The 25,551-nt window shown below is 35.2% G+C and overlaps 1 protein-coding gene across 1 annotated transcript; it reads right to left on the bottom strand.

Annotated features, from left to right (window-relative positions):
• Positions 1 to 900: 900 nt before the first annotated feature.
• Gm21241 (predicted gene, 21241) lies at positions 901 to 24,920 on the bottom strand. The gene is made up of 6 exons (XM_017318704.1): positions 24,812 to 24,920; positions 19,440 to 19,506; positions 18,794 to 18,828; positions 3,861 to 3,978; positions 3,020 to 3,107; positions 901 to 984 (listed from the first exon to the last, which is right to left on the bottom strand). The coding sequence occupies exons 1-6, from the start codon at positions 24,918 to 24,920 to the stop codon at positions 901 to 903; spliced, it is 501 nt and encodes a 166-aa protein (XP_017174193.1).
• Positions 24,921 to 25,551: the final 631 nt, after the last annotated feature.

The raw sequence follows: 25,551 nt of genomic DNA, 5'->3' as shown, positions 1-25,551 counted from the left end.
TTTAAAAAAAAGTATAAGAATAAATTTTAAATAATTCAACTATATTAGCGTGTGGAATTTCAGTCCACAGGACTATATACCATTCACATATTCATTTAGATTTCCTTTGGAAGTTAATATAAAGATGCACTTACACTTAAACAAGAAAATGAATAAAGATATTTAAAAATAAAGAAGTTCTATTTTGACTCTAAAGGTATAACTGCTAGTTAACTTTGTAATCACATCACTGGGATTAACTTCCTTCTCAGAATCATCAGAATAACAAGGATTAAAGAAGCTTTAAAACTCTGTTTCATAGGAAACAAAAAAGTTAGAGATTTTTTTATTTGTTTTATATATATATATATATATATAACCAGCAAGTGAAATTTTTTCATGCTTCATTTTTCTGAAGATGGGAAAGTAGAAGAGTACTTCAGATTATTCTCCATGATGGCTCTTTTAAACATAGACATTTTTTTTTCTCAGTTCACCATCTACACCAAAAAGCATATCTTAGTTCTTGGTCCCCAAGTTCATCAAAACCTAAAACAGAAAAGTACCTCTTATTAAATTAATTCCCAAGGATACAAATATGAAAGATTCTGTGCAGATGATGTATAGGGTAAAGGTTAAGGTCAGGATTAGGATTAGGGTTAGTGTTAGGGTTATGTTTAATAAAGCAGGATAATTATAGTGTTATTAAAGTATGAGGTACATCTGAGGTCAAATTCCCATTTTATCATTTCATATCTTTAATAATTCATACAAAGCCATTAGGATTTTATGGATAATAGCAGTCATTTCAGTCAGAAATAATTCAAAATAATAAGTAGTTAAAACTTTATGATTATTAAAACATATTTAGATTCCTAAGGTCATTTTATGGACCATGTGCAACATACCTCCATGGACTTCTCATGCATCTTTAACTGCTTCCAGGGTCTGGTTCTGACTACATTTGGACAGTTTCAATGCTTGTTGTTCTTTTTGACAACTATTCTACAAATGTAAAAGGAAAACATTAGTATAACAATTCTGTTTATTTTTGTTGTTACTGCCATGCAACATGCATGGTAGTCTAACAATAAAACACTAAATGTATATCTAATACTAAAACATTTATGTGAGCAAAAATAATTCTATATGAAAGTTAAAAGGAATAGTTTTCCAACTGATTTAAAATTTTAACAACTATTTTGACTAAATATATGTATATTTTTACAATAACATGAAATAAAATTATGCTACCAATTGTGGGGTAGGAATTTTTTTTAATGTGAAAGAGTTTTTCATAATGCACAGACTGGCCTTAGCCTCTCAAGTTCTTATGTTTATAGGCATGCACCATGTATACATGAACTCGGTAAAATCCTAGTCTTGGAAGCTTAGATTGGTTTTCTCTAGGTTCCAATCTCAAGCAACATATAGAAGTAGTAACATAAAGTTCTCATTGTATTCTTTAGGGTTGCACACAACCATGATAATTTGCATTTAAAAAAAAAATTAAGACAAGCCCTTTACACCTTTTCACCTTGGGCTACTACAATCCTGTTTTGCCCTTTATTCACTGTGATCAATTTTTTACCTCACATTTGCACTCAAATCATCATAATTAAGTAAAATTACCTCTAATTTGCAATGCTTATCTTTAAAAAAAGTGCACCTGCATACATTTGGAGACAAAGGGTTAATATTGGGTGTCATCTTTGATTTCACAGTACTGTTTCAGAGACAGAATCTCACTAAACCTAGAGCTCATCATTTATGCTACACCTGGTGGCTACAAAGATCTGGAGATCTTCTTTTCTCTGAACTAAATCTGAGATTGGTTGTTTTAAAATGCTCACAACCACACCAACTTTTTTTTGTTGTGGTGGTGGTGGTTTGTTTTTAGTTTTGCTAGTTTGTTGTTGTTTATTTTGTTGTTGGTGGTGGTGGTGTGGGCATTCATCCCAATGCAGGGAATATAAGCTGGGGTCTCCATGCCTACACGGGAGAAAGATTACCAACTAAACCATCTTCCAGCCCTGTAAATCAATCTTATTGGGCCCACATGCAGCATATGACACATTTAGGGATCTTTTCTTCTTTAAAACTTTCCTTCACTCATGGTAGTTTTCTTTCTACCAGTGGTTCTCTTCCTTTACTGGCTCCCTCTCACCAGCTGCCATATGCAGAATTACAAATCTTGAAGTACCCTGCTGTTCTGTCTTTAGACTCCTTATTTACAGGGATGATCACTTTCCCTTGAAATGTCATCCAGAGTCCAATGTTTAAAAACTGTCTTCAATTGGAGTATTTATTATTTATCTTTAGTTCCTATCTCTTTCCAGAACTGACTCATAATGGCAGGTTCCTCAATGCCTTCTGAGGCAAGAATGAATTTGCTGTTCCTTTCAAATTGAATACTTTCCAAACTATTAACCAGTAAATAAAATAAAATAGTTAATATGATTATCGTTGTCTCAGATCTTACTTGGAAACCATATGATGACTACAGTGATTGGTAGAGTAATGGAGGCATGATCTAAAATTGTTTGCTGATATGATATTCTTCCACAGGAAAATACTTCCAGGGCTGTTGAGATTGTTTGTTTCCATCCTCTGTTGTTACTAAATCTTTACTAAATTTAGGACTGTAAGAACTGATTTACCAAATTGAGTTGGTTTTTTAATATAAACAACAGAGTCCAGGTGAAACCAATAAATAAGCTTTCTCTCTTCTTTGAACTCTGATATATTGTGTTTTTTTTTTTTTTTGTAGTCACTGGTAATCATCTCTTGATCTTTCTGCAAATGTCTGCCTCTTGAAAATTTATGATCTGGTATACCATAAAATGCCTATTCGTTTTCATTGATAGAGTATGCAATCAATAGTTTATATCTCAGTAAGACTAGAACAGAAGCAAGGATAGATAGATAATGGAACTTAATTTAGTTTCATATGCTGAACTCAAGGCTAGTTGTTCCATTCCTACTTAGTAATACTAGGTTAAATATTAAGTTTTTTTATGGTACCAACCAGTGATTTTTCTTTTTCTTCATTGAATTTCTGTACATCCATATCAGACTTCTGAAATGTAGTTATATACTGCTCACAAAATTTGTTGTTGATGTTCTTCCTGTAAAGCACAGTAACAAAAGCAGGCACATTTCATACCAATATGAAAAAGAACACTCAAAACAAATTCAATTGAACATTTCATACTATAAAAAGAAAAATAGCAGTATAAAATATCTAATGGGAAATCATTATAGATTTTTCCCCTAACATATTATCAGAGAGGTTTTCATTTACGTTTTAGCTTTTCAAAATTAAAGAAATATAAACACACACAACACACACCTAACACACACACACACACACACACACATACACACACACATATATATACATGTACAAAATTTAATTATATTTCAATGTGGTTTTTTTCATTATTTTCTACCAAATATAAGTTCTAATTTATTTTTCATACATTGCCTTAGTAAAGACAGTGCAAAACATGTCAACTAAAATATACAAATTGTCTGCATATGTAATTGTAGTTGTTCCTTTTGAATATTGTTAAACATAATAATCCATAAATTATATTCCTAAGACTATGTGCAAGACTTCTGTATTTCCACAATGAATGTAAATTAAAATTTAAATCTCATTAACATTGACTTAAAGCAGAAAATAAAATTTTCATAGATTTCTATGAATTAGATTTAGTTTGCTTGAAGGCATGATGTTATAGGGTTAACTGTTTAGACAAAATCAAAGCCAAACATTTTTACTAAAGAATCAGACATGATATAATTTTTTTTAAACTTCAGCCACATATAATTTTTAAAATGATACACATTTGACCCTACAAATATAACAACTCTACCTCTCTCGTTCGTTCGTTTTGCAAAATCTTTCTAATTTCTGGTTGCTGCCTTTGAAAGATTCTTTGACATAAGTTTCCATCCATTTTCTCTTTATGTGAAGCGTCTTATAAATGTCATCTATATTAAAAATATAGGGTCATTTTGAAGAAAAAATAGATGATTCCATGTATTCAAGTAAAAATAGATATAGATAAATTTCATTCAATAATGCTATGGAAACTTAAAATTAAATGATAGATATCACAAACATGCTTCATACTTTAGAATACTTAGGGTTTGGTATGTTCAGATGAAGGATGTTCAACCTGTAAAGTCTACAGAAATGTTCCACAATATAGAAAAAAACAGTCCATGTATTTTGGATAAGAAATATCTAATCTTATCTGAATTTTAATTTCTGTAAGGAAAATAATTTTGAGCTTCAAGAACAGTTTTCAAAAGAACAAATGCACAAAACAAAGGATCAAAAGTATACTTAATTCTTCATAGGGAAACACTTTTAATAAAGGCTAATTCTTTTCCAAATCTAAAAAAAGATGATGCAACTGAAAGAACAAACTTGACTGTGGAACTGTTAGACCCATTGTTTAAAATATTCAATTAAAATAAGAGGGCAGCCGGGCATATTGGTTCCCATGTTAATCCTAGTATTCTGGAGGAAAAGGCAGAGAGATATTTGTGTGTTCCAGGTTAACCTGGTCAACATACTGAGTTCCAGGACAGTCAGAGCTACAAATGAGACCCTGTCTGAATCAAACCTGCATTTGATTCCTAGCACCTACATAATGTGCACAAATATCTCCAACTCCAGTTCCAGGGGATGTGATGCCCTGTTCTAAATTCTGCATGCACCAGGTACATATGTATATGACTCACAGACATACTTATAGGCAAAATACCTATATAAATAAAAATAGATAAAAATGTTAAAATCTATGTTTAAAACAATGATCTCCAAGTTTTTTTTAATCAAAATAAAATTATTTCTAAAGTGAATTGGTAATTATATTTCAGAACATATCCTTTAAAAAAACAATTGAAGAAAATTATGGTAGGAACTTTTGATCAGTAACTGCTGCAGTTCATGAAAATTGTAATGCTTCAGAAAATGTTTAGTACCTTTCTAGCATGCACAGTTAGCTTTCAGTAACTAGGATGAAGCTATATTTCGGTATACATGTTTAATATTCTCACCATACATAGTACTAGACAAAATCAGATTATTAAATGATTATTCTGCCTCCTCTAAATAGAGCAAATCCTTCAGTTGAAAAAAAAATAATTTGGTAAAATGGGTAACTTGAAAGAAGCAAAATATTATTTTTTAAAAATATAATATTGTTTCATGGGGGTAGAGATATGGCTCAGCAGTTAAGAGTACTTCCTGTTCTTTGCAAAGGACATAGGTTTGGTGTCTAGCACTCATATGGTGGCTCACAACTATCTGACTCCAGTTCCAGGTATCTGAAATAATCAACTGATATCTGAACAACAGGTACACATGTGGTGCACATATATAACTGTAAGCAAAACACTAATACACATAAATAAGTCCAAAAATAGGTATTAGGATCATTGTTTAGTAAGCCATGTAAGATGTTTTTTTTGTGTATGATCCTAGTATTGGAAGCTTAAGCAGGAGATTTCCAGTGTAAAGACTGCATAGGTTAAATAGGAAAATGCAGGCCAGCCTGAACTACATAATGACACCATATCTCAAAGACAAGTTACTGTCTTCTGAGAAAGCTCACTTAGCATTCAGTTACATATAATTTAAAACAGATACTTCAGAATCTGAGTATCATTCTCTCATTGTTTAGTAAGTTGTCTTCCACTTACAGTTAGATATTTCATTTCATAAAAAGAAAAAAAAAAAAACAATGAAGGGATTGGAGAGATGATTCAGCAGTTAAGAGCACTGGTTCCCTTCCAGATTTCTGAGATTGGAGTACCAAAACCCACAAGGTGGCTCACTACCTATAACTTCAGTTTCAGGGGATTCAATGCCTTCATCTGGCTTCCTCAGGTACAAGACACACTAGTTGTGCACATACACACGTGAAAGAAAAAAAAAAACAATAACCATAACATAAAATTTAAAAATAAGTTATAAGGGTTACATTAAAGAATTCAGTTTTGCATTGTGCCATATAAAGAAGGAAGCACAGAAGACTCCTAGAAAAGAAACTGACTTAATATAAAATTAGCACTGGATCAATGAAAATATGTTTCATGTATAGAATTTTGTATACATATCACTTAGCTATGAGTACATGGAACTGTGAAATTGTTTACATCTATTTTTTTTCCTTTTAAAATTCCTTCAAAGCTGTTACAAAAACGCCTCAGTAGTCAATAGGGCCTACTGTGAAAAGAGGAGGTTCACAAAGTACTTTTTTTTTGTTTTTTAAGGTAAGTAATGTTACTTCATGCTTATCAAAGGATAATTCATCAAAGATGAACTCACAATTCGGAATATCTATGCTCCAAATACAAGGGCAACCAAATTCATAAAGAAATTTTACTAGAACTCAAAGTACATATTGTACCCCATATAATAATAGTGAGAAACTTCAACACCCCACTCTGAGCAATGGAGAGGTCCTGGAAAAAAGAAATGAAAAAGAGACACTGTGAAACTAATGAGAAGTTATGAAACAATCGGATTCATCAGATACATATATATGTATCTGTCACACACACACAGACACACACAAAGAAACACGCACACATATATTGAAGCAAATTCACACACAGTTCTCATTAGATGAAGAGAAATTATTTGAAAAAAAAATCAACAAACCTTCATGATAATAGTCTTGGATAGATTAAGAATTTTAAGCACATACCTAAATATAGAAGCAAACCAGAAGCCAACATCAAATTAAATGGAGAGAAACTTGATGCAATCCCACTAAAATAAGACAAGACAGGACTAGACAAGGCTTCTTACTCTTTCCCTACCAATTCACTATAGTACTACAAGTTCTAGACAGAGCAACTAGAAAACAAAAATTGGTCAAAGGAATAAAAATTGGAAAGGAATAAATCAAAATATCACTATTAGCAGATAATAAAATAGTATACTTAAGTGACCACAAAAATTCCATCAGAGAACCCATAAACCTGAAAAACAACTTCAGCAAAGTGGCTAGATATACAATTAACTCAAACAAAACAGTACCTTTCTTCTACTCAAAAGATAAACAGGCTGAAAGGCAATTATGGAAACAACACCTTTCAAAAGTCACAAATTATAGTTCCTTGATGTGACTCAAACCAAGCAGGTGAAAGATTTCTATGACAAGAACTTCAAGTCTCTGAAGAAAGAAACTGAAAAATCTCAGAAGATGGAAAGGTCTCCCATGGTCATAGATTAAGTTAGTAAAAATGGCTGTCTTCCCAAAAGCAATCTACAGATTCCATGCACTCTCCATCAAAATTTAAACTCAATTCTTCGTAGAGACAGAAAGAGCAATATGCAAAACCATTCGGAATATCAAAACTCCAGAATATCCCAAAACTATTCTCAACAATAAAAGAACTTCAGGGGGAATCATCCCTGAACTTAAGCTGTATTATGCAGAAATAGTGATTAAAAAAATGTATGGTAATGGTACAGAGACAATGCCTTCATGAAATGGAGAGATTTAAATATATCATCCTGTGTGATCTCAAAGGAAAAAAAAAACATGGTATGCACTCACTGACAAGTGGATATTATCCTAAAAGCTCAGAATACCCAAAATGTAATTCACAGACCACATGAAGCTCAAGAAGAAGGAAGACAAAAGTGTAGGTGTTTCAGTCCTTCTTAGAATGGGGAACATAATATTCCTGATAGGAAATGTGGAGATCAGGGCAGAGACTTAAGGAATGACCATCCAGATTCTGTCCAACCTTTGGATCCATCCCATATACTGAAACCAGGCACAGTCACTATTGTGGATACCAACAAGTGCTTGCTGATAGGAGCCTAATATGACTGTCTCCTGAGAGGCTCTGCCAGGGCTTGGCAAGAACAGAGGCTGATGCTCACAGCCAACAATCAGACTGATCATGGGGTCCCCAGGGGAGCAGTTAGAGGAAGAACTGAAGAAGCTGAAGGGGTTTGCAACCTTACAGGAAGAACAACAATATGAACCGAGCATACAGTCCAGAGCACTCAGGGACTAAGCCACCAAACAAAGAGGGGCACCCATGACTCTAGCTGCATATAGAGCAGAGGATGGTATTGTCAGACATCAGTGGGAGGAGAGGTCCTTTGTCCTGTGAAAGCTCCATGCCCCAGTGTAGGCAAATGCCAGGGTAGGGAGGTGGAGTATGTGGGTGAGGGAACAGGCTCATAGAAACAAAGCAAGTGTCAAATGGAATAGGGATTTCCTGGGGTTAAACCAGGAAATGGCTGATATTTGAAATGTAAATAAATACACACACACACACACACACACACACACACACTCTGATGGCTTTAACTGTGACTTCAAGTGGGTTTACATCTAATCACAGGATGATCTAAATTTTTCCCATTCCTGCTAGTTTTTTGATAAATTAGAGTAAATGTGTCTGCATCTCAATCTCCAAATAAAATCATAGTTGCTCTTATCACAACCAAGCTCCTCAACCTTTTTCATCACAATACAAATCTAAGACAAATCTTAAATATAAAATTCTTCCTGGCTGGACAAATATTTTACTGCTACAGCAAGAAGCTCTGGTTTCAATCTTCAGGAATGAAAAATAAAAACCCCCAAAATTTAGATATAAAAAATAAAGAAGGCATGATTCCTCGGGCCCCATTACATTTCTGAGGCTGAGGACTTCAGGTACAAGGCCAGTCCAGGCTGCAATTGAGGTTTCAGACAATCCTGAGATATAGAGCTAGAGCTTACTTTCCTAAACTAAAACAACAAATAAATAAAGACAGCCTGGTCTGAATTATGTCTGAATTCCCAGCACTTCTGAGGCAGAGAGAAGCGTCTAGTATTTGAGGCAGTTTGGAACCTATATATAGAAATTTCGGCAATGTGGCATTTTCACAACACGTTAAAATGTAGACTGGTTTTCAGTTTCATTTTAATAAATTCCTGGTGGGAAGCAGTTGCACAGAAGAGGTTCTTGTCTGTTTCATCCACTAAGTGAAGTCCAGTTTACTCACACCTCACATCCCCAGGCCCCAAGAATACTTTCAGGGTCTCCATTTCCTTGGCCTTCCTGATTTCTGCTAGGAGCTAGTCTGTTCAAACTCTTGCACTTACAGTGAAGTTCTCAGTTTTTCTCAGCAGAGGCCTAAGAGGGAAAGGTCGATTGTGAACCTGGAAGTAGCAACTTCCTGAGTCCAGTGAGGGTCACCTAATCTCATTACTCCTGAAGAAACACCTCCAAAACTCCACCTTCATCCCCACCCAGACCCCTAGCTGAACCAGGATTAACCAACAGACAAATGACTACCTCCACTGAGACTTCATCCTACCATGATTCTTCAAGAATTTTGCTTCCTCAAGAACTCTTTGTAGCCACCATACTGGGTAATAGGGTTTGAACAGCGGGAAATCAATCTCAGCCAAGCCCATTGCTGATTGGCTGTGTTTGCACATGAGTACTAAGGGTAAGAGAGGCTCTTTCAATCATCTGTGATTAAAGCTTCAAAAAGCGGGTAGTATTTTAACTTCCTCTACTACCCAGAGGCTTTCCATTTTCTAAGTTTGCAATACTAACTTGAAAGTTAAAATAAAATGAACTCCAAAGACGACTCTCCTACTTTGTTTCAGATGAAGGGGCTGTTCTGTGTAACTCTAAATTGTTTTTTTTTTGTTTTGTTTGTTTTTTTTTTGTTTTTTTTTAAACTAAAGTGTTTTTGCATGTTTGTATTTATATAACATGTATGACTAGTTCCCCTAGAAACTAGAATAGGATGCCAAAATCCCTGGATCTAAAATTAAAAATGATTTTGAGAATTATCTGGGTTCTAGGAACTAAACCTTGGTTCTGTACAAAAGCAACAAGTGTTCTTAATTTCTAAGCCATCTTTCCATTCCTATCCTGTGTGTGTTTTAAGGTGTGCTGGATCATTTCTAACGATAGATGTTTAATTTTACTATATAATGGATAGTATAAAAAATGACTCTGTTAATGTTGTCTATTTCCAGAAACAGAAAAACAAACAAACAAACAAACAAAACAGCAACAAAAAAAACATAATTTTAATGGATTGTGTAAATCATAAAAAGTTTCAGGATAAAAATGGAGTGTATACATTTCAGTATATGGGTGCATAAGGAGGCCAGATATAGACATCTGTTTTATTCTCAATTATATTCCAAATTTCTTTTTCATTTTCTCTTTTTTTTTTCAAGTCAGGGTTTATCTGAAAAGCTCTGGTTAACCTGGAACTCACCCTGTATACCAGGGTGGCGTCAAAATCAAAAATCTCCCTGCCTCTGCCTCCCAACGTCTGGGATTAAGGCATGTGCCACCACTGACTGACCCAACTTAAAACTTGAGATAGGTTCTCTCTGAATATGCAGCTAACCAATGCCACTACCTCGGCTAGCCAACAAGCTGTCTCCACCTACTCAGCACTGGTTGGCTGCCTGCATTTTAGAAGTGGATTCTAGGCCCCCACTTTTATTTTCAAGGAAAACATTTTACTAAAACAGCCATCTCTCTAGCCTCTCTTCAAGGTTTGTTCTGTTGCTATAGACACTGCAATTTTTTGTTTGTTTGTTTTTTGTTTGTTTGGTTTCTTTTTCTATTTCTCTAATCATGCCTAAGTTTAGGCTCCTAAAATGCTTAGTGGTGGTTTTGCTTGTTTCCTTACAACAGCAAATTGGTTTTCTTGCTCACTTTACAATTTGCAGTTAATTTGGCACACTGGACGAACTGACATTTCATTTACTAGGCTTATTGCTGTGTTTTGTTTCTTTGGTGCTTTTTTTTTTTTTTTTTTTTTTTTGTTAATTTGCTGGGTTTGTTTTTTTTTTTTCTGGTTTTTTGTTTTTGTTTTTGTTTTCACCACTGAAGATGAAATTTATAACTTTTAATGGTGCTTTACCACTGAGCTACATCGTTAGTTAATCTTTAGTTTTGAATGTTGGATGAGAAGTTATCTGTGTGTATTTTTTAAAGAAAACTATAATTTCTGTGAAGCCTACAATTATCCCCCTATGCTATAGGTTCTATAGAGATCTGTTTCCCTCGTTTGGCCTCTTCAAGAAACAGGGAAATATTTTTAAAACACATACCTCCAGATTTATCCAACATACTGCCTACTTCATGTCTGTGAAGACAGAACAATAAAAAATTAAAGCAAGAAATATAGTAGACTGGTAGGCCATTTTTTTTTACCACACACAAAACTTTACACAGAACCTTCTTTAATTTTTTATAATAAATATATAATGTTTGGTTTGGAACAAATGTCATATGCATATAAAATATGTGGTGGACTACCAACTTGAACTTGGATTATTTACTTTTAACAATTCATACGTTTACACCCCACAAGGAGTTTATTCATAACTCTCCCACACTTGCCGAGACCCTTTTTTTTCCCAGATAGTCCCCTACTTATTTTTATGATGTTTCTCCTTTTCTTTGAGTGTGTCAAATATCACATGCAGGTGGTCCTATTGTATGAGTTCCTATGTGTTTGTGATCACAAAGTCTAAAGGATCCCAAGCTGGGCTTGAACTTAACATATAGCAGCATCTGACATTGAAATGCTGATCTTCCTGAATCTACTTTTCCAGTGAAGGTAACACAAACACTACTTTTGAAGTACTCTATTGAACTGGCAAAAAAAAAAAAAAAGAAAAAAAGAAAAAGAATTGAAAATATTACCCCATGTCTTCATCTCCTTTTACTTGAGGCGATATATATCCATCTTTACCAATTGCTGGGTTATTTACTGTATTGACAATAGAAAATGTAAACATTTGAAAGTATGCCATATTAGTAATAGTTAATAAAGTACTATCAATTTGAATTTCTTTGGAAAAACTGCCCGTTTTGAGTTTTTGAAACAGATTTTAAAAACTAAGTAAAATTAAGTACATCCAGGAAATCTAGTACACAAAAAGAAGAAAAATCATAAGGATAACAGGTATAGATGAGAAGTAAGATTTCCAAATTATAGGGTCAGTGAATATCTTCAGTAAAACTATAAAAGAAACCTTTCCTAACCTAATGAAAGAGATGTCCATGAACATACAAGAAGCATGCAGAACTCCAAATAGTTTGGACCAGAAAAACAACAACAAAAACAAAAATCCCTGCCATCATATATTAATCAAAGCACCAAATGCACAAAACAAAGAAAGAATATTAAAAGCAGTAAGGTAAAATGGTCAAGTAACATATACAGGAATTCCTATCAGAATTACACCTAACTTCTCCCCAGAGACTATGAAAGCCATAAGATCCACGGTAGATATCATACAGACACTAAGAGAGCAGAAATAAGAGCCAAAGCTATAATATGCAGCAAAACTATTTTACCATAGATTGAGAAAACAAGGTATTCCGTGAAAAAACAATATTTACACAATATCTTTGAACAAATCAAACCCTTCAAGGGATAATAAAGGGAAAACTCCAATATAAGGAGGGAAATCACATGCTAGCAAAAACAAGATATTAATCTTGAAGTAAACCTAAAAGAAGATAGCTACATGAACAAAGTTCCAACAAAAATAACAGGAAGAAACAAAGACTTTGTCTTAGTATCTCTTAATATCGCCATATTCTATTCACCAATTAGAAAGAAATAGACTAACAGACTGGATGTGTAAGCAAGACCCAGCATACCAGAAACGAACCTCAGGAACAAAGACAGACATTACCTCACAGTAAAAGGCTGGAAAACAATTTTCTAAGCAAATGTTCCAAAGAAACAAATTTGGAGTAGCCATTCTAATATCAAATAAATTTGACTTTCAACCCAATGTTATCAAAAAAGACAAGGAGTGACACTTCATATTCATCAAAGTTAAAATTTACCAAGATGAATTTTCAATTCTAAACATTTATAGTCCAAATGCAATGGCATCCATATTCATATAAGAAACTTTAGTACAGCTCAAAATGCACATTGCACCACACACAATAATAGCAGAAGACTTCAACAACCCTCCCTCATCAATGGAAAGATCCTGGAAAGAAAAATTAAAAAAAAGACACAGTTAAACTAACAGAAGTTATGAAACAAATACATTAGTTGATATCTATAGAACATTTTATTCTAGAACAAAAATTGTCCATTCTGCTCAGCACCTCATGACGCCTTCTCCAAAATTAACAATATAATCAGTCACAAAACATGCCTCAACAGATATAAAAATATCCAAATAATCTCATACATCCTATCTAATCTCCAAGGACTAAGGCTGATCTGAAATAATAATATAAATAATTGAAAACCCATGTAGACGTAGAAGGTGAACAAAAATCCAGTCAGTGATAAATCAGGTAGAGAAGAAATAAAAAAAAATAAATATAAGACTTTTTAGAGTTTAAAAAAAATGAAGTTACTACATACTGAAAGTTGTGGAACACAACTAAAGCAGTGTTAAAGGGAATCTCATAGCTCTGAATGCCTCTAAATAGAAACTGGAGAGAAGATACAGTAGTAGGTTGACAGAACACCTAAAACCCCTTGAATAACAGGAAGGAAATTCACCCAAGAGGAGTTGAAGGCAGGAAATAATCACACTCAGGGCTGAAATCAAACAAGTGGAAACAAAGGAACTATAACATAAAATCAAACAAACTAGGAGCTGGACCTTTGAGAAAGTCAAGAAGATAGATAAAACATTAGCCAGACTAATTACAGGGCACAGGGAAAGTATCAACATTAACAAAACCAGTAATGAAAAGGGAGACATAACAACAGATACTTAGTAAATCCAAAAAAATCATCAGATCCTACTATACAAGCCTGTAACTTAGCAAAAGTGGAAAATCTGGATGAATTGGACAATTATCTAGACAGATGTCAGGTACTAAATTTCAATCAGGTTGAGATAAACCCTGTAAACTCTCCCATAACCCCCAAAGAAATAGAAGCAGTCATTAAGAGCTCCCCCCTCCAAAAAAAAAAAAAAAGCCCCGTATCTGATGGGTTTAGTACAGATTTCTATCAGACTTTCAATGAAACACCAATACCAACAATCTTCAATCTATTATGCAAAAACAAAAGAAAATGAACACTACTTAATTTGTTCTATGAAGCCACATTTACTCTTATACCCAAACCATACAAAATCCCAATGAAGACAGGATACTTCAGACCAATTTAACTTATAAATATTGATGCAAAAATACTCAATAACATCCTGTTAAACACAATCCAAGAACACATCAAAATGATCATCCTACATGATCAAGCGGCTTCATCCCAGCGATACAGGAATGGTTCAATATATGGGAATCCATCAATGTAATCCAATATGTAAAGAATCTCAAGGAAAAAAACACAGTATTATCTCATTAGACACTGAGGAATCATTTAAAAAAAATCAACACACCTTCATGATGAAAGTCTTGGATAGATTCAGAAAGCAAGGCCCATAACTAAACATAGTAGCAAACCAGGATCCAACATCAAAATAAATGGAGAGAAACTTGATGCAATCCCACTAATATATGGCAAGGCTTCCCACTCTCTCCCTACCTATTCACTATAGTACTAGAAGTTCTAGCCAGATTAAATAGACAACAAAAACAGGTCAAAAAGTTAAAAATTGGAAAAGAACAAATGAAAATATCACTATTAATAGGTAATAAGATAGTATATTTAGTGACCCCAAAAAAATCCACTAAAGTACCCTTAAGCCTGAGAAACAACTTTAGCAAAGTGATTGGATATACAATTAACTCAAATAGATCAGTAGCTTTCCTCTACTCAAAGGATAAACAGGCTGAAAAGGAAGTTATGGAAGCAACACTCTTCACAATAGTCTCATAACTTGGTGTGACACGAAAAAAGCAAGTCAAAGTTCTGTAGGACAAGAACTTCATGTCTCTGAAGAAAGAAATTGAAATTCTCAGAAGATGGAAAGATCTCCCAAGGCCATAGATTGGTGTCCCAAATAATTTAATAAGAATGTCTATCTTGCCAAAAGTAAGCTCTGATTCCATGCCCTCTCCATCAATATTCAAACTTAATTTTTTATAAAGATAGAAAGAGCAATATGCAAAATCATTTGGAATAACGAAAATCCAGGATATTGTAAAACTATTCACAACAATAAAAGAACTTCAGGGGGAATCATCCCTGACCTCAAGCTGTATTATAGAGAAATAGTGATAAAAATGTATAGTGACCATAAAGAAAAAATGACTTCAAGAAGTTCACACGCAAACGGATAGGTCTAAAGTATATCATCCTGTATGAGGTAACACAATCCCAAAGAAAAAAATATGGTATGCACTCACTGATAAGTGGATATTATCCTAAAAGTTCAGAATACCCAAAATGTAATTCACAGACCACATAAACCTTAAGAAGGAAGAAAAAAGTGTGCATGTTTCCGTCCTTCTCAGAATGGGGAACAAAATACTACTGGGAGGAAATATGGAGACAAAGTGCAGGGCAGAGACTGAAGGAAAGACCATTCAGAATCTGCCCCACCTGTGGATCCATCCCATATATAAACACCAGACCCTGTCACTATTGTGGATACCAACAAATGATTGCTGAAAGGAGCCTAATATGGCTGTGTCCTTAGGGGCTCTGCCAGAGGTTGGCAAAAACAGAGGCTCATGCTCACAGAGAACAATCAGACTGATTATGGGGTCCACAGTGGAGGAGTTAGAGGAAGGACTGAAGGAGCTGAAGGGGTTTGTAACCTTACAGGAAGAACAATAATATGAACCAAGCAGACCGCCCCCCACCCCAGAGCACTCAGGGACGAAGCCAGCAAACAAAGAGGGGGACCCATGGCTCCAGCTAAATACATAGCAGAGGATGTCCTTGTCAAACATCAATGAGAGGAGAGGTCCTTGGTCATGTGAAGTTTGGTGTCCCAGTGTAGGCAAATACTAGAGCAGGGACATGGGTGTTGGTGGGTGGGGGAACATGCTCATAGAAGCAGAGGGAGGGTGGAATGGTAAAGGGAATTTCTGGGGTGAAACCAGGAAATGACTAATATTTGAAATGTAAATAAACACACACACACACACACACACACACACACACACACACACACACACACACACACACACCTAATATGATGGCTTTAACTGTGACTTCAAGTGGGTTTATATGCAATCACACGATGATCTAAATTTTGGTCCCATTGTTGCTAGGGTTTTGATAAATTAGAGTAAATGTGTTTGCATCTCAATCTCCAAATGAAATCATGGTTGCTTTTATCATAACCAAGCTCCTCAATTTTTTTCATCATAATACAAATCTAAAGCAGATCTAAAATATAAAGTTTTTCTGGCTGGACAAATATGTTACTGCTACAGCAAGAAGCTCTGGTTTCAATCTTCAACAAGGAAAAATGGAATAAAAAACAAACAAACAAACAAACAAACAAATTTTAAATATAAAAAATAAAGAACACATATTTCCTCAGGCCCAGGTACATTTGTAAGGCTGGGGACTTCAGTTTCAAGGCCAGTCAAAGCTGCAGGTGAGGTTTCAGACAATCCTGAGATATAGAGTTAGAGCTTACTGTCCTAAAACAAAACAACAAATAAATAACAACAACCTGGCCTGAATTATGTCTGAAGTCCCAGCACTTCTGAGGCTGAGAGGAGCCTCTGTATTTTGAGGCAATTGGAGCCTATACATAGAAATTTCGGGAATCTGCCATTTTAACAACAGGTAGAGGTAAATGAAGACTGGTTTTCAGTTCGTTTTTAATGAATTCCTGGCAGGCAGCAGCAGCTAAAAGAAGGTTTTAGTCTGTTGGCTCCACTAACTGACTTCCAATTTACTCACTCCTCACCTCCCCAAGCCCCAAGAAGACTTCCAGGGTCTCCAATTCCCTGGCCTTCCTGCTTTCTGTTAGAAAATAATTCTGTTCAAACCCCTGCCCTTAGCGAAGTTCTCTGTTTTTCTCAGCAGAGACCTAAGTGGGAAAAGTTGATTGTGAGCCTGGAAGCAGTACCTTCCTGAGTCCAGTGAGGGTCACCTCCTCTCCTTACTCCTAAAGTAACACCTCCACCCCTCCACCTTCTTCCCCACACAGGCCCCCAGCTCAAACAGGATTAATCATCTTTCAACAGACAATTGACTACCTCTACTGAGACTTCTCCCTACCATGCTTCCTCAAGAACCTTGCTTCCACAAGAACTCGGCTTGATGACTACCACAAAGCATACTGGGTAACAGGGTTTGGATAGCGGAAAACAATCTCAGCCAAGGCCCTTGCTGATTGGCAGTGTTTGCACATGTGTACTAAGGGTGAGAAAGGCTCAATCAGTCGTCTGTCATTGAAGAGCAAAAAGGAGGTAGTATTTTAGCTGCCACTACTACCCAGAGGCTTTCCATTTTCCAAGTTTACAATACTAACTTGAAAGCTAAAATAAAACGGACCCCAAACAAGACTCTCCTACTTTGTTTCAGATGAAGGTGCTGTTGTTTGTAATTTTCAATTGTTTTATTTATTTAAGTAATTTGTTTTTGCATGTTTGTATTTATAAACATGCATGTGTGGTGCACATAGAAACTAGAAGAGAATTCCAAAACCCATGGATATAGAATTAAAAATGGGTTTGAGCCATTGTGTGGGTCCTAGGAACTAAAACTAGGTTCTGTCCAAAAACAAGTGCTCTTAATTTCTAAGCCATCTTTCCATCCCTGTCCTTTGTGTCTTTTAAGGTGTGCTGATCATTTTTCTTGAAACATGTTTATTTGTACTATACAGTGGAGATTACAAAATTATAACACTTTCTTAATATTGACAATTTCCTCATAGAGAAAAAACAAAAAGACAAAAACCATCATTTTAATGGATTGTGTAAATCAGATAAAGAGTATTGTAAAAAACTGATGCATATACATTTCAGTATAAGTATGCATAAGAAGGCGACAAATAGACATTTGCTTCATTCTCAATCACATTCCAACTTCCTTTTTTTTTTTTTTTTTTTTTTCAAGGCAGGGTTGTAGTCCTGGACCTCACCCTGGTTACCAACTGCTGGGATTAAGGCATGAACCACCTCTGACTGCCCAAACTTAAAACTTGAGACAGGTTCTCTCTGATTGTGCAGCTCACCAATGCCACTAGCCTGGCTAGCAGCAAGCTGTCTCCACCTACTTTTCACTGGGTTGCAGCCTGCATTTTTAAAGCCGATTTAAGACCCCCTCCTTAATTTATATACTTTCAAGGAAAGCACATTACCAAAACAGCCATCTCTCTAGCCCCTCTGAGAGGTTTGTTCTCTTGTGGTAGCCACTGTATATTTTTTTTTTTCTTCTCTAATCATGCCTAAGTTTAGGCTCCTAAAATGCTTATTGCTGGTTTTGCTTGTTTCCTTACAAGAGCAAACTCGGTTTCTTGCTCATTTTACAATTTGCAGTTAATTTGGCAAACTGGACAACCTAACATTTCATTTGCAAGACTTATAACTGTGTTTTGCTTGTTTGGTAGGATTTTTGTTAATTTGGTGCATTTGTTGGTTTGTTTGGGGTTTTTATTGTTATTGTTTTGTTTTGTTTATTTGTTTGTTTTTGTTTGTTTATTTTTGCCACTGAAGATGAAACTCATCACTTTTAAATGGTGATTTACCACTGAGCTACATCTTCAGCTAATCTTGCATTCTGAATGTTTGCTGAGAAGTTATCTCATATGTGTTTTAAAGGAAACTACAATTACTGTGAACCCTAAAATTGTCCCCTTTTGCTATACAGTCTAGAAATCTGATGCCCTCTTCCGACCTCTTTAAAAAACAGGCAAATACCTCCAAAAACACATACCTTCAGATTTATCCAACATACTGTCTACTTCATCTCTGTGAAGAAAGGAAAATAAAAAATTAATGCAAGAAATATAGTGGACTGGTAGGACATTTTTCTTACCCACACAAAACTTTAAAAAGAACTTTCTTTTAATTATTTATAATAAATATATAATGTTTGGTTAAGAACAAATGTCATATATATATATATATATATACATATACATATGTGTATATATATATATGTATATATATATATATATATATATATATATATATATATTACATGGTGGAGTATCAAAGTGATCTTGTATCCTTTACTTTTACCAATTCATACATTTACACCCACAGTAGTTTATTCATTAGTCTCCCACTCTTGCTGAGACCCTTCTTCTTGCCAGATGGTCCCCCTCTTATTTTCATGATTTTTCTCCTTTTCTTTGTGTGTATATCTTGGAAGATCTCAGGCAGGTGGTCATATTGTACTAGTTGCTATGTGTTTGTTATCACAAGGTCTGAAGGCCCTCAAGCTGGGCTTGAACTCAACATATAGCAGTGTCTGATTTGTATTGCTATCTTCCTGAATCTACTTCTCCAGTGAAGGGAATACAAACACTACTTATGAAGTAATCTATTGAGCTGGCAAAAAATATTGAAAATGTTACCCCATATCTTCATCTGCTTCTGCTTGAGGCGATATATTCTCATTTTTATCAAACGCTGGGCTCTTTACTGTATTAACAATAGAAAACAGAAACATTTGAAAGGATTCTATATAAGTAATAGTTAATAAAGTACTATCGATTTGAATTTCTCTGGAAAAACTCTCCATGTAAATTTTTGGAAGAGATTTTAGAAAGGAAATATTTACACCGAGAAAATCCAGGACACAAGGAGATGACAAAACTTAAGGATAATAGGTATCAATGACAAGTAAGTTTTTCAAATTTAGGGACAGTGAATATATTCAACAAAATTATAGAAGAAAACTTCCCTAACCTAAAGAAAGAGTTGCCTATGAATATACAAGTAGCCTACAAAACTCCAAATAGTTTGGACCACAAGAGAAATTTCTTCCATCATATAGAACTCAAAACTCCAAATGCATAATAAAAAAAAAAAGAAAAGAAAAAGAAGAATATTAAAAGCACTAAGGGAAAATGGTCAAGTGACTTATAAAGGAAATCCTATCAAAACTATACCTAACTTATCCCCAGAGATTATGAAAGCCATAATATCCAGGGCAGATGTCATACAGACCCTAAGGGAAAAGAAATGCCAGACAAGGCTACTAGACGCATCAAAAAATTTTACAATAGATTGAGAAAACAAAACGATATCTACACAATATGCTCGAACAAATCCAGCCCATCAAGTGGGTAATAATGGGAAAACTCCAATATAAGGAGGGAAATTACACTCTAGAAAAACCAAGAAATTGATCTTGAAGCAAACCTAAAAGAAGAAAGCTACATGAATCACATTCCAACTCTAACAACAAAAATAACAGGAAGCAACAACTACTTTTCCTTAATATCTCATAATATCAGCGGACACAATTCACCAATAAAAAGACATAGAATAACGGACAGGATGTGTAAGCAAGACCAAGCATACTAGAAACAAATCTCAGGGACAAATACAGATATTACCTTAGAGTAAAAGGCTGGAAAACAATTATCCAAGGAAATGTTCCAAAGAAACAAGTTGGAGTAGCCATTCTAATATCAAATAAATTCGACTTTCAACCCAAAGTTATCAAAAAAAAAGAGGAGGGACACTTCATATTCATCAATGTTAAAATTTGCCAAGATGAATTCCCAATTCTGAACATTTATACGCCAAATACAATGTCATCCACACTCATAAAAGAAACTTTAGTAAAGCTCAAAAACACACATGAATAGAGCATTAAAAGAAACCTTGACTAAATTGGTTTTAGAGACCTGCAGAAAAGATTATGCAGCTCTTTTTCCCTTCACCTTGTTCTGAGTATGGAACACCACAGGGAAATTTAAACTTACACCATTCGAACTCCTCAACTGGGGACCCCCCCCCCTTTAACAGAAGCAGGGGGAATGTTTGACCCTCATGTTTCTTTTTCAGAACTCCCACTAGCTCACTTGAAGGACCTACAACTGGTCAGAAAAGATGCCTTGGAAATGTTGAAACACAATAAAAAACTAAAACAAAAACACAAAAACAAAAAACATACGAACCAGAAACCATCTTGGTGCCACATAAATTTCAAACAGGAGTACCTGTCCTGGTCTGGTGCCACCATTCTGGCAAACTTGAACTCAGATCAAAAGGACTCTCCCTGATGATTCTCACAAGCCCTGCTGCCACACCTCCAGCATGTGCCCAGTTCTGGCATCCAGCCTGCCATGGCCCACTGGCCTGGCACTGCTCACGCACAGTGGGCACTGCACAGGAACCTCCCTCCCTCCCTCCTCCCACTGGCAAGAGGCTCTTTTGTCTCATTCAAGGGGCTTCTGAGGTTCTCAATCTTACATATCCTAAAGCTGTGACCTCATGTTGGCTTTGTTTGGCAGCTGGGCCAGAGGTTTAATTTTCTAACTTATAAGATCAGAACTATGTACTAGAAGGAGTGGGAAATGTGAGACTACAACTTAGAGCGTTTCTCCCTGGAAGGTAAAGCACCTGGATATTCTCCAAGATTGTTTTCCCTGATTTATAAAAATACAGCCAGAAAGAGACTCTATGTTATCTACAGCCACCAAAAAGCCTTTTGGTTTCTGAGCCTTACAGCTAGAGATTCGAAAATTGGAGTTTTGCCAAGGACATCCGGGCAGAGAAGAACACTCCTCCCAACTCTTCCCAACTCCTCCAAACTCTCCTCCCAACTCATCCCAATTCCTCAGCTAGCTAATAAAAACCTTCTTCTGTCACATCTCAGAGTCATACGCCCCTGCCCTGCACAGTGGAAGGAGTTTGTCCTTAGCTAGCTGATAATAAAACCTCTTGCAGTTTGCATCAGGTGTGGATTTCTCTCAAGTCATTGGGGTGCTGGCCAGCTCATCCCGGGACTTTACTGGACTTGAGAGGAGGTCCATCTTCGGGGTCTTACACATGGAGACCTAATACCAAAACTCTTCAAACTATTATGCAAAATCAAAAGAGAAGGAACACTATTGAATTTGTTCTATGAAGCCAGATTACAATTATATTCAAACCATACAAAAACTCAATGAAGAAAGGAAACTTCAGACCATTTTCCCTTATGAATTTCGAAGCAAAAATACTCAATAAAATCACTGCAAATCAAATAAAAGAATACATCAAAACGATCATCCATCATGGTCAAGTAGGCTTCATCCCTGTAATGCAGGGATGGTTTAATATATGGAAATCTGTCAACTTAATCCACTATAGAAACAAACTCAAAGACGAAAACAACATGATCACCTCATTAGATGCTGAGAAAACATTTGACAAAACACAACACCCATTCATAATAAAAGTCCAGGAAAGGTCAGGAATTCAAGGCCCATATCTAAACATAAAAAAAAAAACAATAGACAGCAAACGAGTAGGAAACATTAAACTAAATGAAACAATCCCATTAAAATCAGGGACTAGACAAGGCTGCCCACTTTCTTCATACCTATTGAATATAGTAGTTGAAGTCCTAACTAGAGCAATTAGACAACAAAAGGAAAACAAATGAATACAAATTGGAAAGGAAAAAGTCAAAATATCACTATTTCCAGAATATATGATAGCATGTATCAGTGACCCAAAAATGTACCAGAGAAATCGTAACCATATATATGACTTCAGTGCAGTAGGTGAATATAAAATTAACTCAAACATATCAGTGACCTTTCTCTACTCAAAGGAAAAAGAGGATGAGAAAGAAATTAGGGAAAAATCACCCTTCACAATACTCACAAATAATATAAAATAGCTTGGTGTGACTCTAACTTAGAAAGTGAAAGATATATATGATAAAAACTTCATGTCTCTGAAGAAAGAAATGAAACAAGATCTCAGAACATGGAATGAACTCCCATGCTCATGGATTGGAAGGATTAATATAGTAAAAATGGCTGTTCTGCCAAAAGTAGTTTATAGATTCAATACAATCCCCATCAAAATTCCAACTCAATTCTTTACTGAGTTAGAAAGGGCAATTTACAAATTCTCCTGGAATTTGATAAAAACAAACAAACAAACAAACAAAAAAAACAAACCAACAACAACAACAACAAAAAACCTGGTATAGGAACAACTATTCCCAACAATAAAAGAACCTCTTGTGGAATCACCATGCCTGACCTCAAGCTGCACTACAAAGCAATTGTGATAAACACTACATGGTACAGGTATAGTGGTAGACAGGTAGATAAATGAAATAGAACTGAAGTTAGAGAAATAACCCTATAGTCACTTGATCTTTGACAAAGGAGCTAAAACCATCTAGTGGAAAGGAGACAGCATTTTCAACAAATGGTGTTGGTTCAATTGGCAGTTAGCATGTAGTAGAATGTAAATTGATCTATTCTCATCCCCTGTGCAATGCTCAAGTCTAAGTCGATCAAGGGACTGCACATAAAACCAGAGACACTGAAACTTATAGAGGAGAAAGTGGGGAATAGCCTGGAATACATGGGCAAAGGGGGAATATTCTTGAAAAAAAATACCACCAATGTCTTGTGCTATAAGATTAAAAATGGACAAATGGGACCTCATAAAATTGATAAGGTTATACCCAGAAGTTCAAACTTGTAATAAGGAAACATGCTTCACTTTGTCCATAGCAGCCTTATGTATAATAACAAGAAGCTGAAATGAACCCAGATGACTCTCTTTAGAGGAATGTATATAGAAAATATGGTACATTTACTTAATGAATTACTACACAGCTATTAAAAACAATGAATTCATGAAATTTTTATACAAATGGATGGATCTGGATGATATCTTCCTAAGAGAGTTAACCCAATCACAAAAAACACACATGATATTCACACATTGATGAGTGGATATTATCCCTGAAGCTCAGAATAACCAAGGTAAAATGTGCAAAACCCATGAAACTGAAGAAAGAAGACCAAAGTGTGGATATGCCATTCCTTCTTAGAATGGGGAACCAAATAATCATGGAGGGAGTTACAGAGACAAAGATTGGAGCTGAGAATAAAAGAATACAGAGACTGCCTCACTTGGGGATCCATCCCATATACAACCACCAAATCCAGACACTACTGAAGATGCCAACAAGGGCTTGGGTGCAGGAGAATGATATAGTTGTCTCCTGAGAGGATCTGCTAATGCCTGACAAATAAAAAAGTGGATGTTCACAGACATCCTTTGGACTTAGCACAGGGTCCCCAATTATGGAGCTGGAGAAAATACCTAAGGAGCTTAAGAAGTTTGCAGGCCCCTAGAAGAAAAAACAACATGAACTAACAAGTACCCCACAATTCCATGGGATTAAACCACCAATCAATGAAAACAAATAATGGGACATATGACTCCAGCTTCATATGTAGCAGAGGATGGACTAGTCAGGCATCAATGGGAGGAGAGACACTTGTTCCTGTAAAGATCCTATGCCCCAGTATGGGGAAATACCTGGGTTAGGAATTGGTAGATGGTGTGTTGGGGAGATGGGGGAGAGGGGAGAGGACAGGAGATTTTTTGGAGTGGAAACTAGAAACGGGGATAATATTTGAAATGTAAATAAGGAAAATATATAATAGAAAAAGAAAGGAAATAATTTATTTGCAGGTTTTATGAAATAAATTCATGTTTGGCAAACATATTATACGAACAATGTTCACGTCTTTTCTTGAGGTGAAATCAAGAAAGTTCTTCTCTCTCAACATATGCTGATATAGTTCCAAGAGTAGGTTTATGTGCTGCAAAACCTTGTATATAGGAATAGAGAGATATAGGTAAAATTAGAAATGAAGTATATGTAAGCTCTTAACAAAGACTTCTTCCATTTCAGGTGACTAGGTAAAGTCTAATGAACTGCAGGACACAATTAATACTGGAAATGCTATACCTTCCGAAAGAGCCTCCTCTGAAACTTTTATGTCATCATCCTCATCATCAAAGTCCAAAAGTAATAAGTAACCTTCCTTTGGTATCACCTTCAATTTCTTAAGAGCCATTCTTCTCATAAGAACTCAGTAGTCTTCTTAGTTAATAAAAAAGAAAAAAAAAACAATAAAAAAAACAATAAAAATAAAAAGGAAAAAAAAAGAACTTAGTTACCTGATTAAAAATTATCATTTAAATAATTAAAAATAACAAAACATCAAATAATTATTTTAGCTCAATGAAAGATCATTTCTTTTTTACTTAACATGTATATTTTTAATCAATTGCCTTTATCAGAGAGTTCTGTGTACATATTCAATATGGTGATGCATATATATATATATATACACTTACCCGTACCATTTCCTCCGTGTATCCCATTTATCATGTCCCTCTCCCTCACAACTTGTTTTAAAAACTTCTTTAACTCACTTCTTTAAAAACCTCCTTTAGAACCTAAGTTATCAATCTGCCATTTCTCAGTTTAAAAAGAGACAAAAACTGGCCAACCTTCAACATATGAGTCCTCCCCTCCTCCCAAAAAAATGATGAGCAACATCCTTTAACCTTTGAGGCATCTGAATTTTGGTCCTATCTCCCACAGAATATTTTTAAACAAAACATCAGCAATTCTGTTTACCAGTTTATCTCAGTGTAACGTAAACTCACAGTTCTATCCAGAAAGATAAAGAACATGGTAAC

Source organism: Mus musculus, chromosome Y, assembly GCF_000001635.26.
Source record: "Mus musculus strain C57BL/6J chromosome Y, GRCm38.p6 C57BL/6J".
Lineage (NCBI taxonomy): Eukaryota > Metazoa > Chordata > Mammalia > Rodentia > Muridae > Mus > Mus musculus.
The sequence above is the reverse complement of the archived record's forward strand: the minus strand, read 5'-3'. Positions and strand labels throughout refer to the sequence as shown.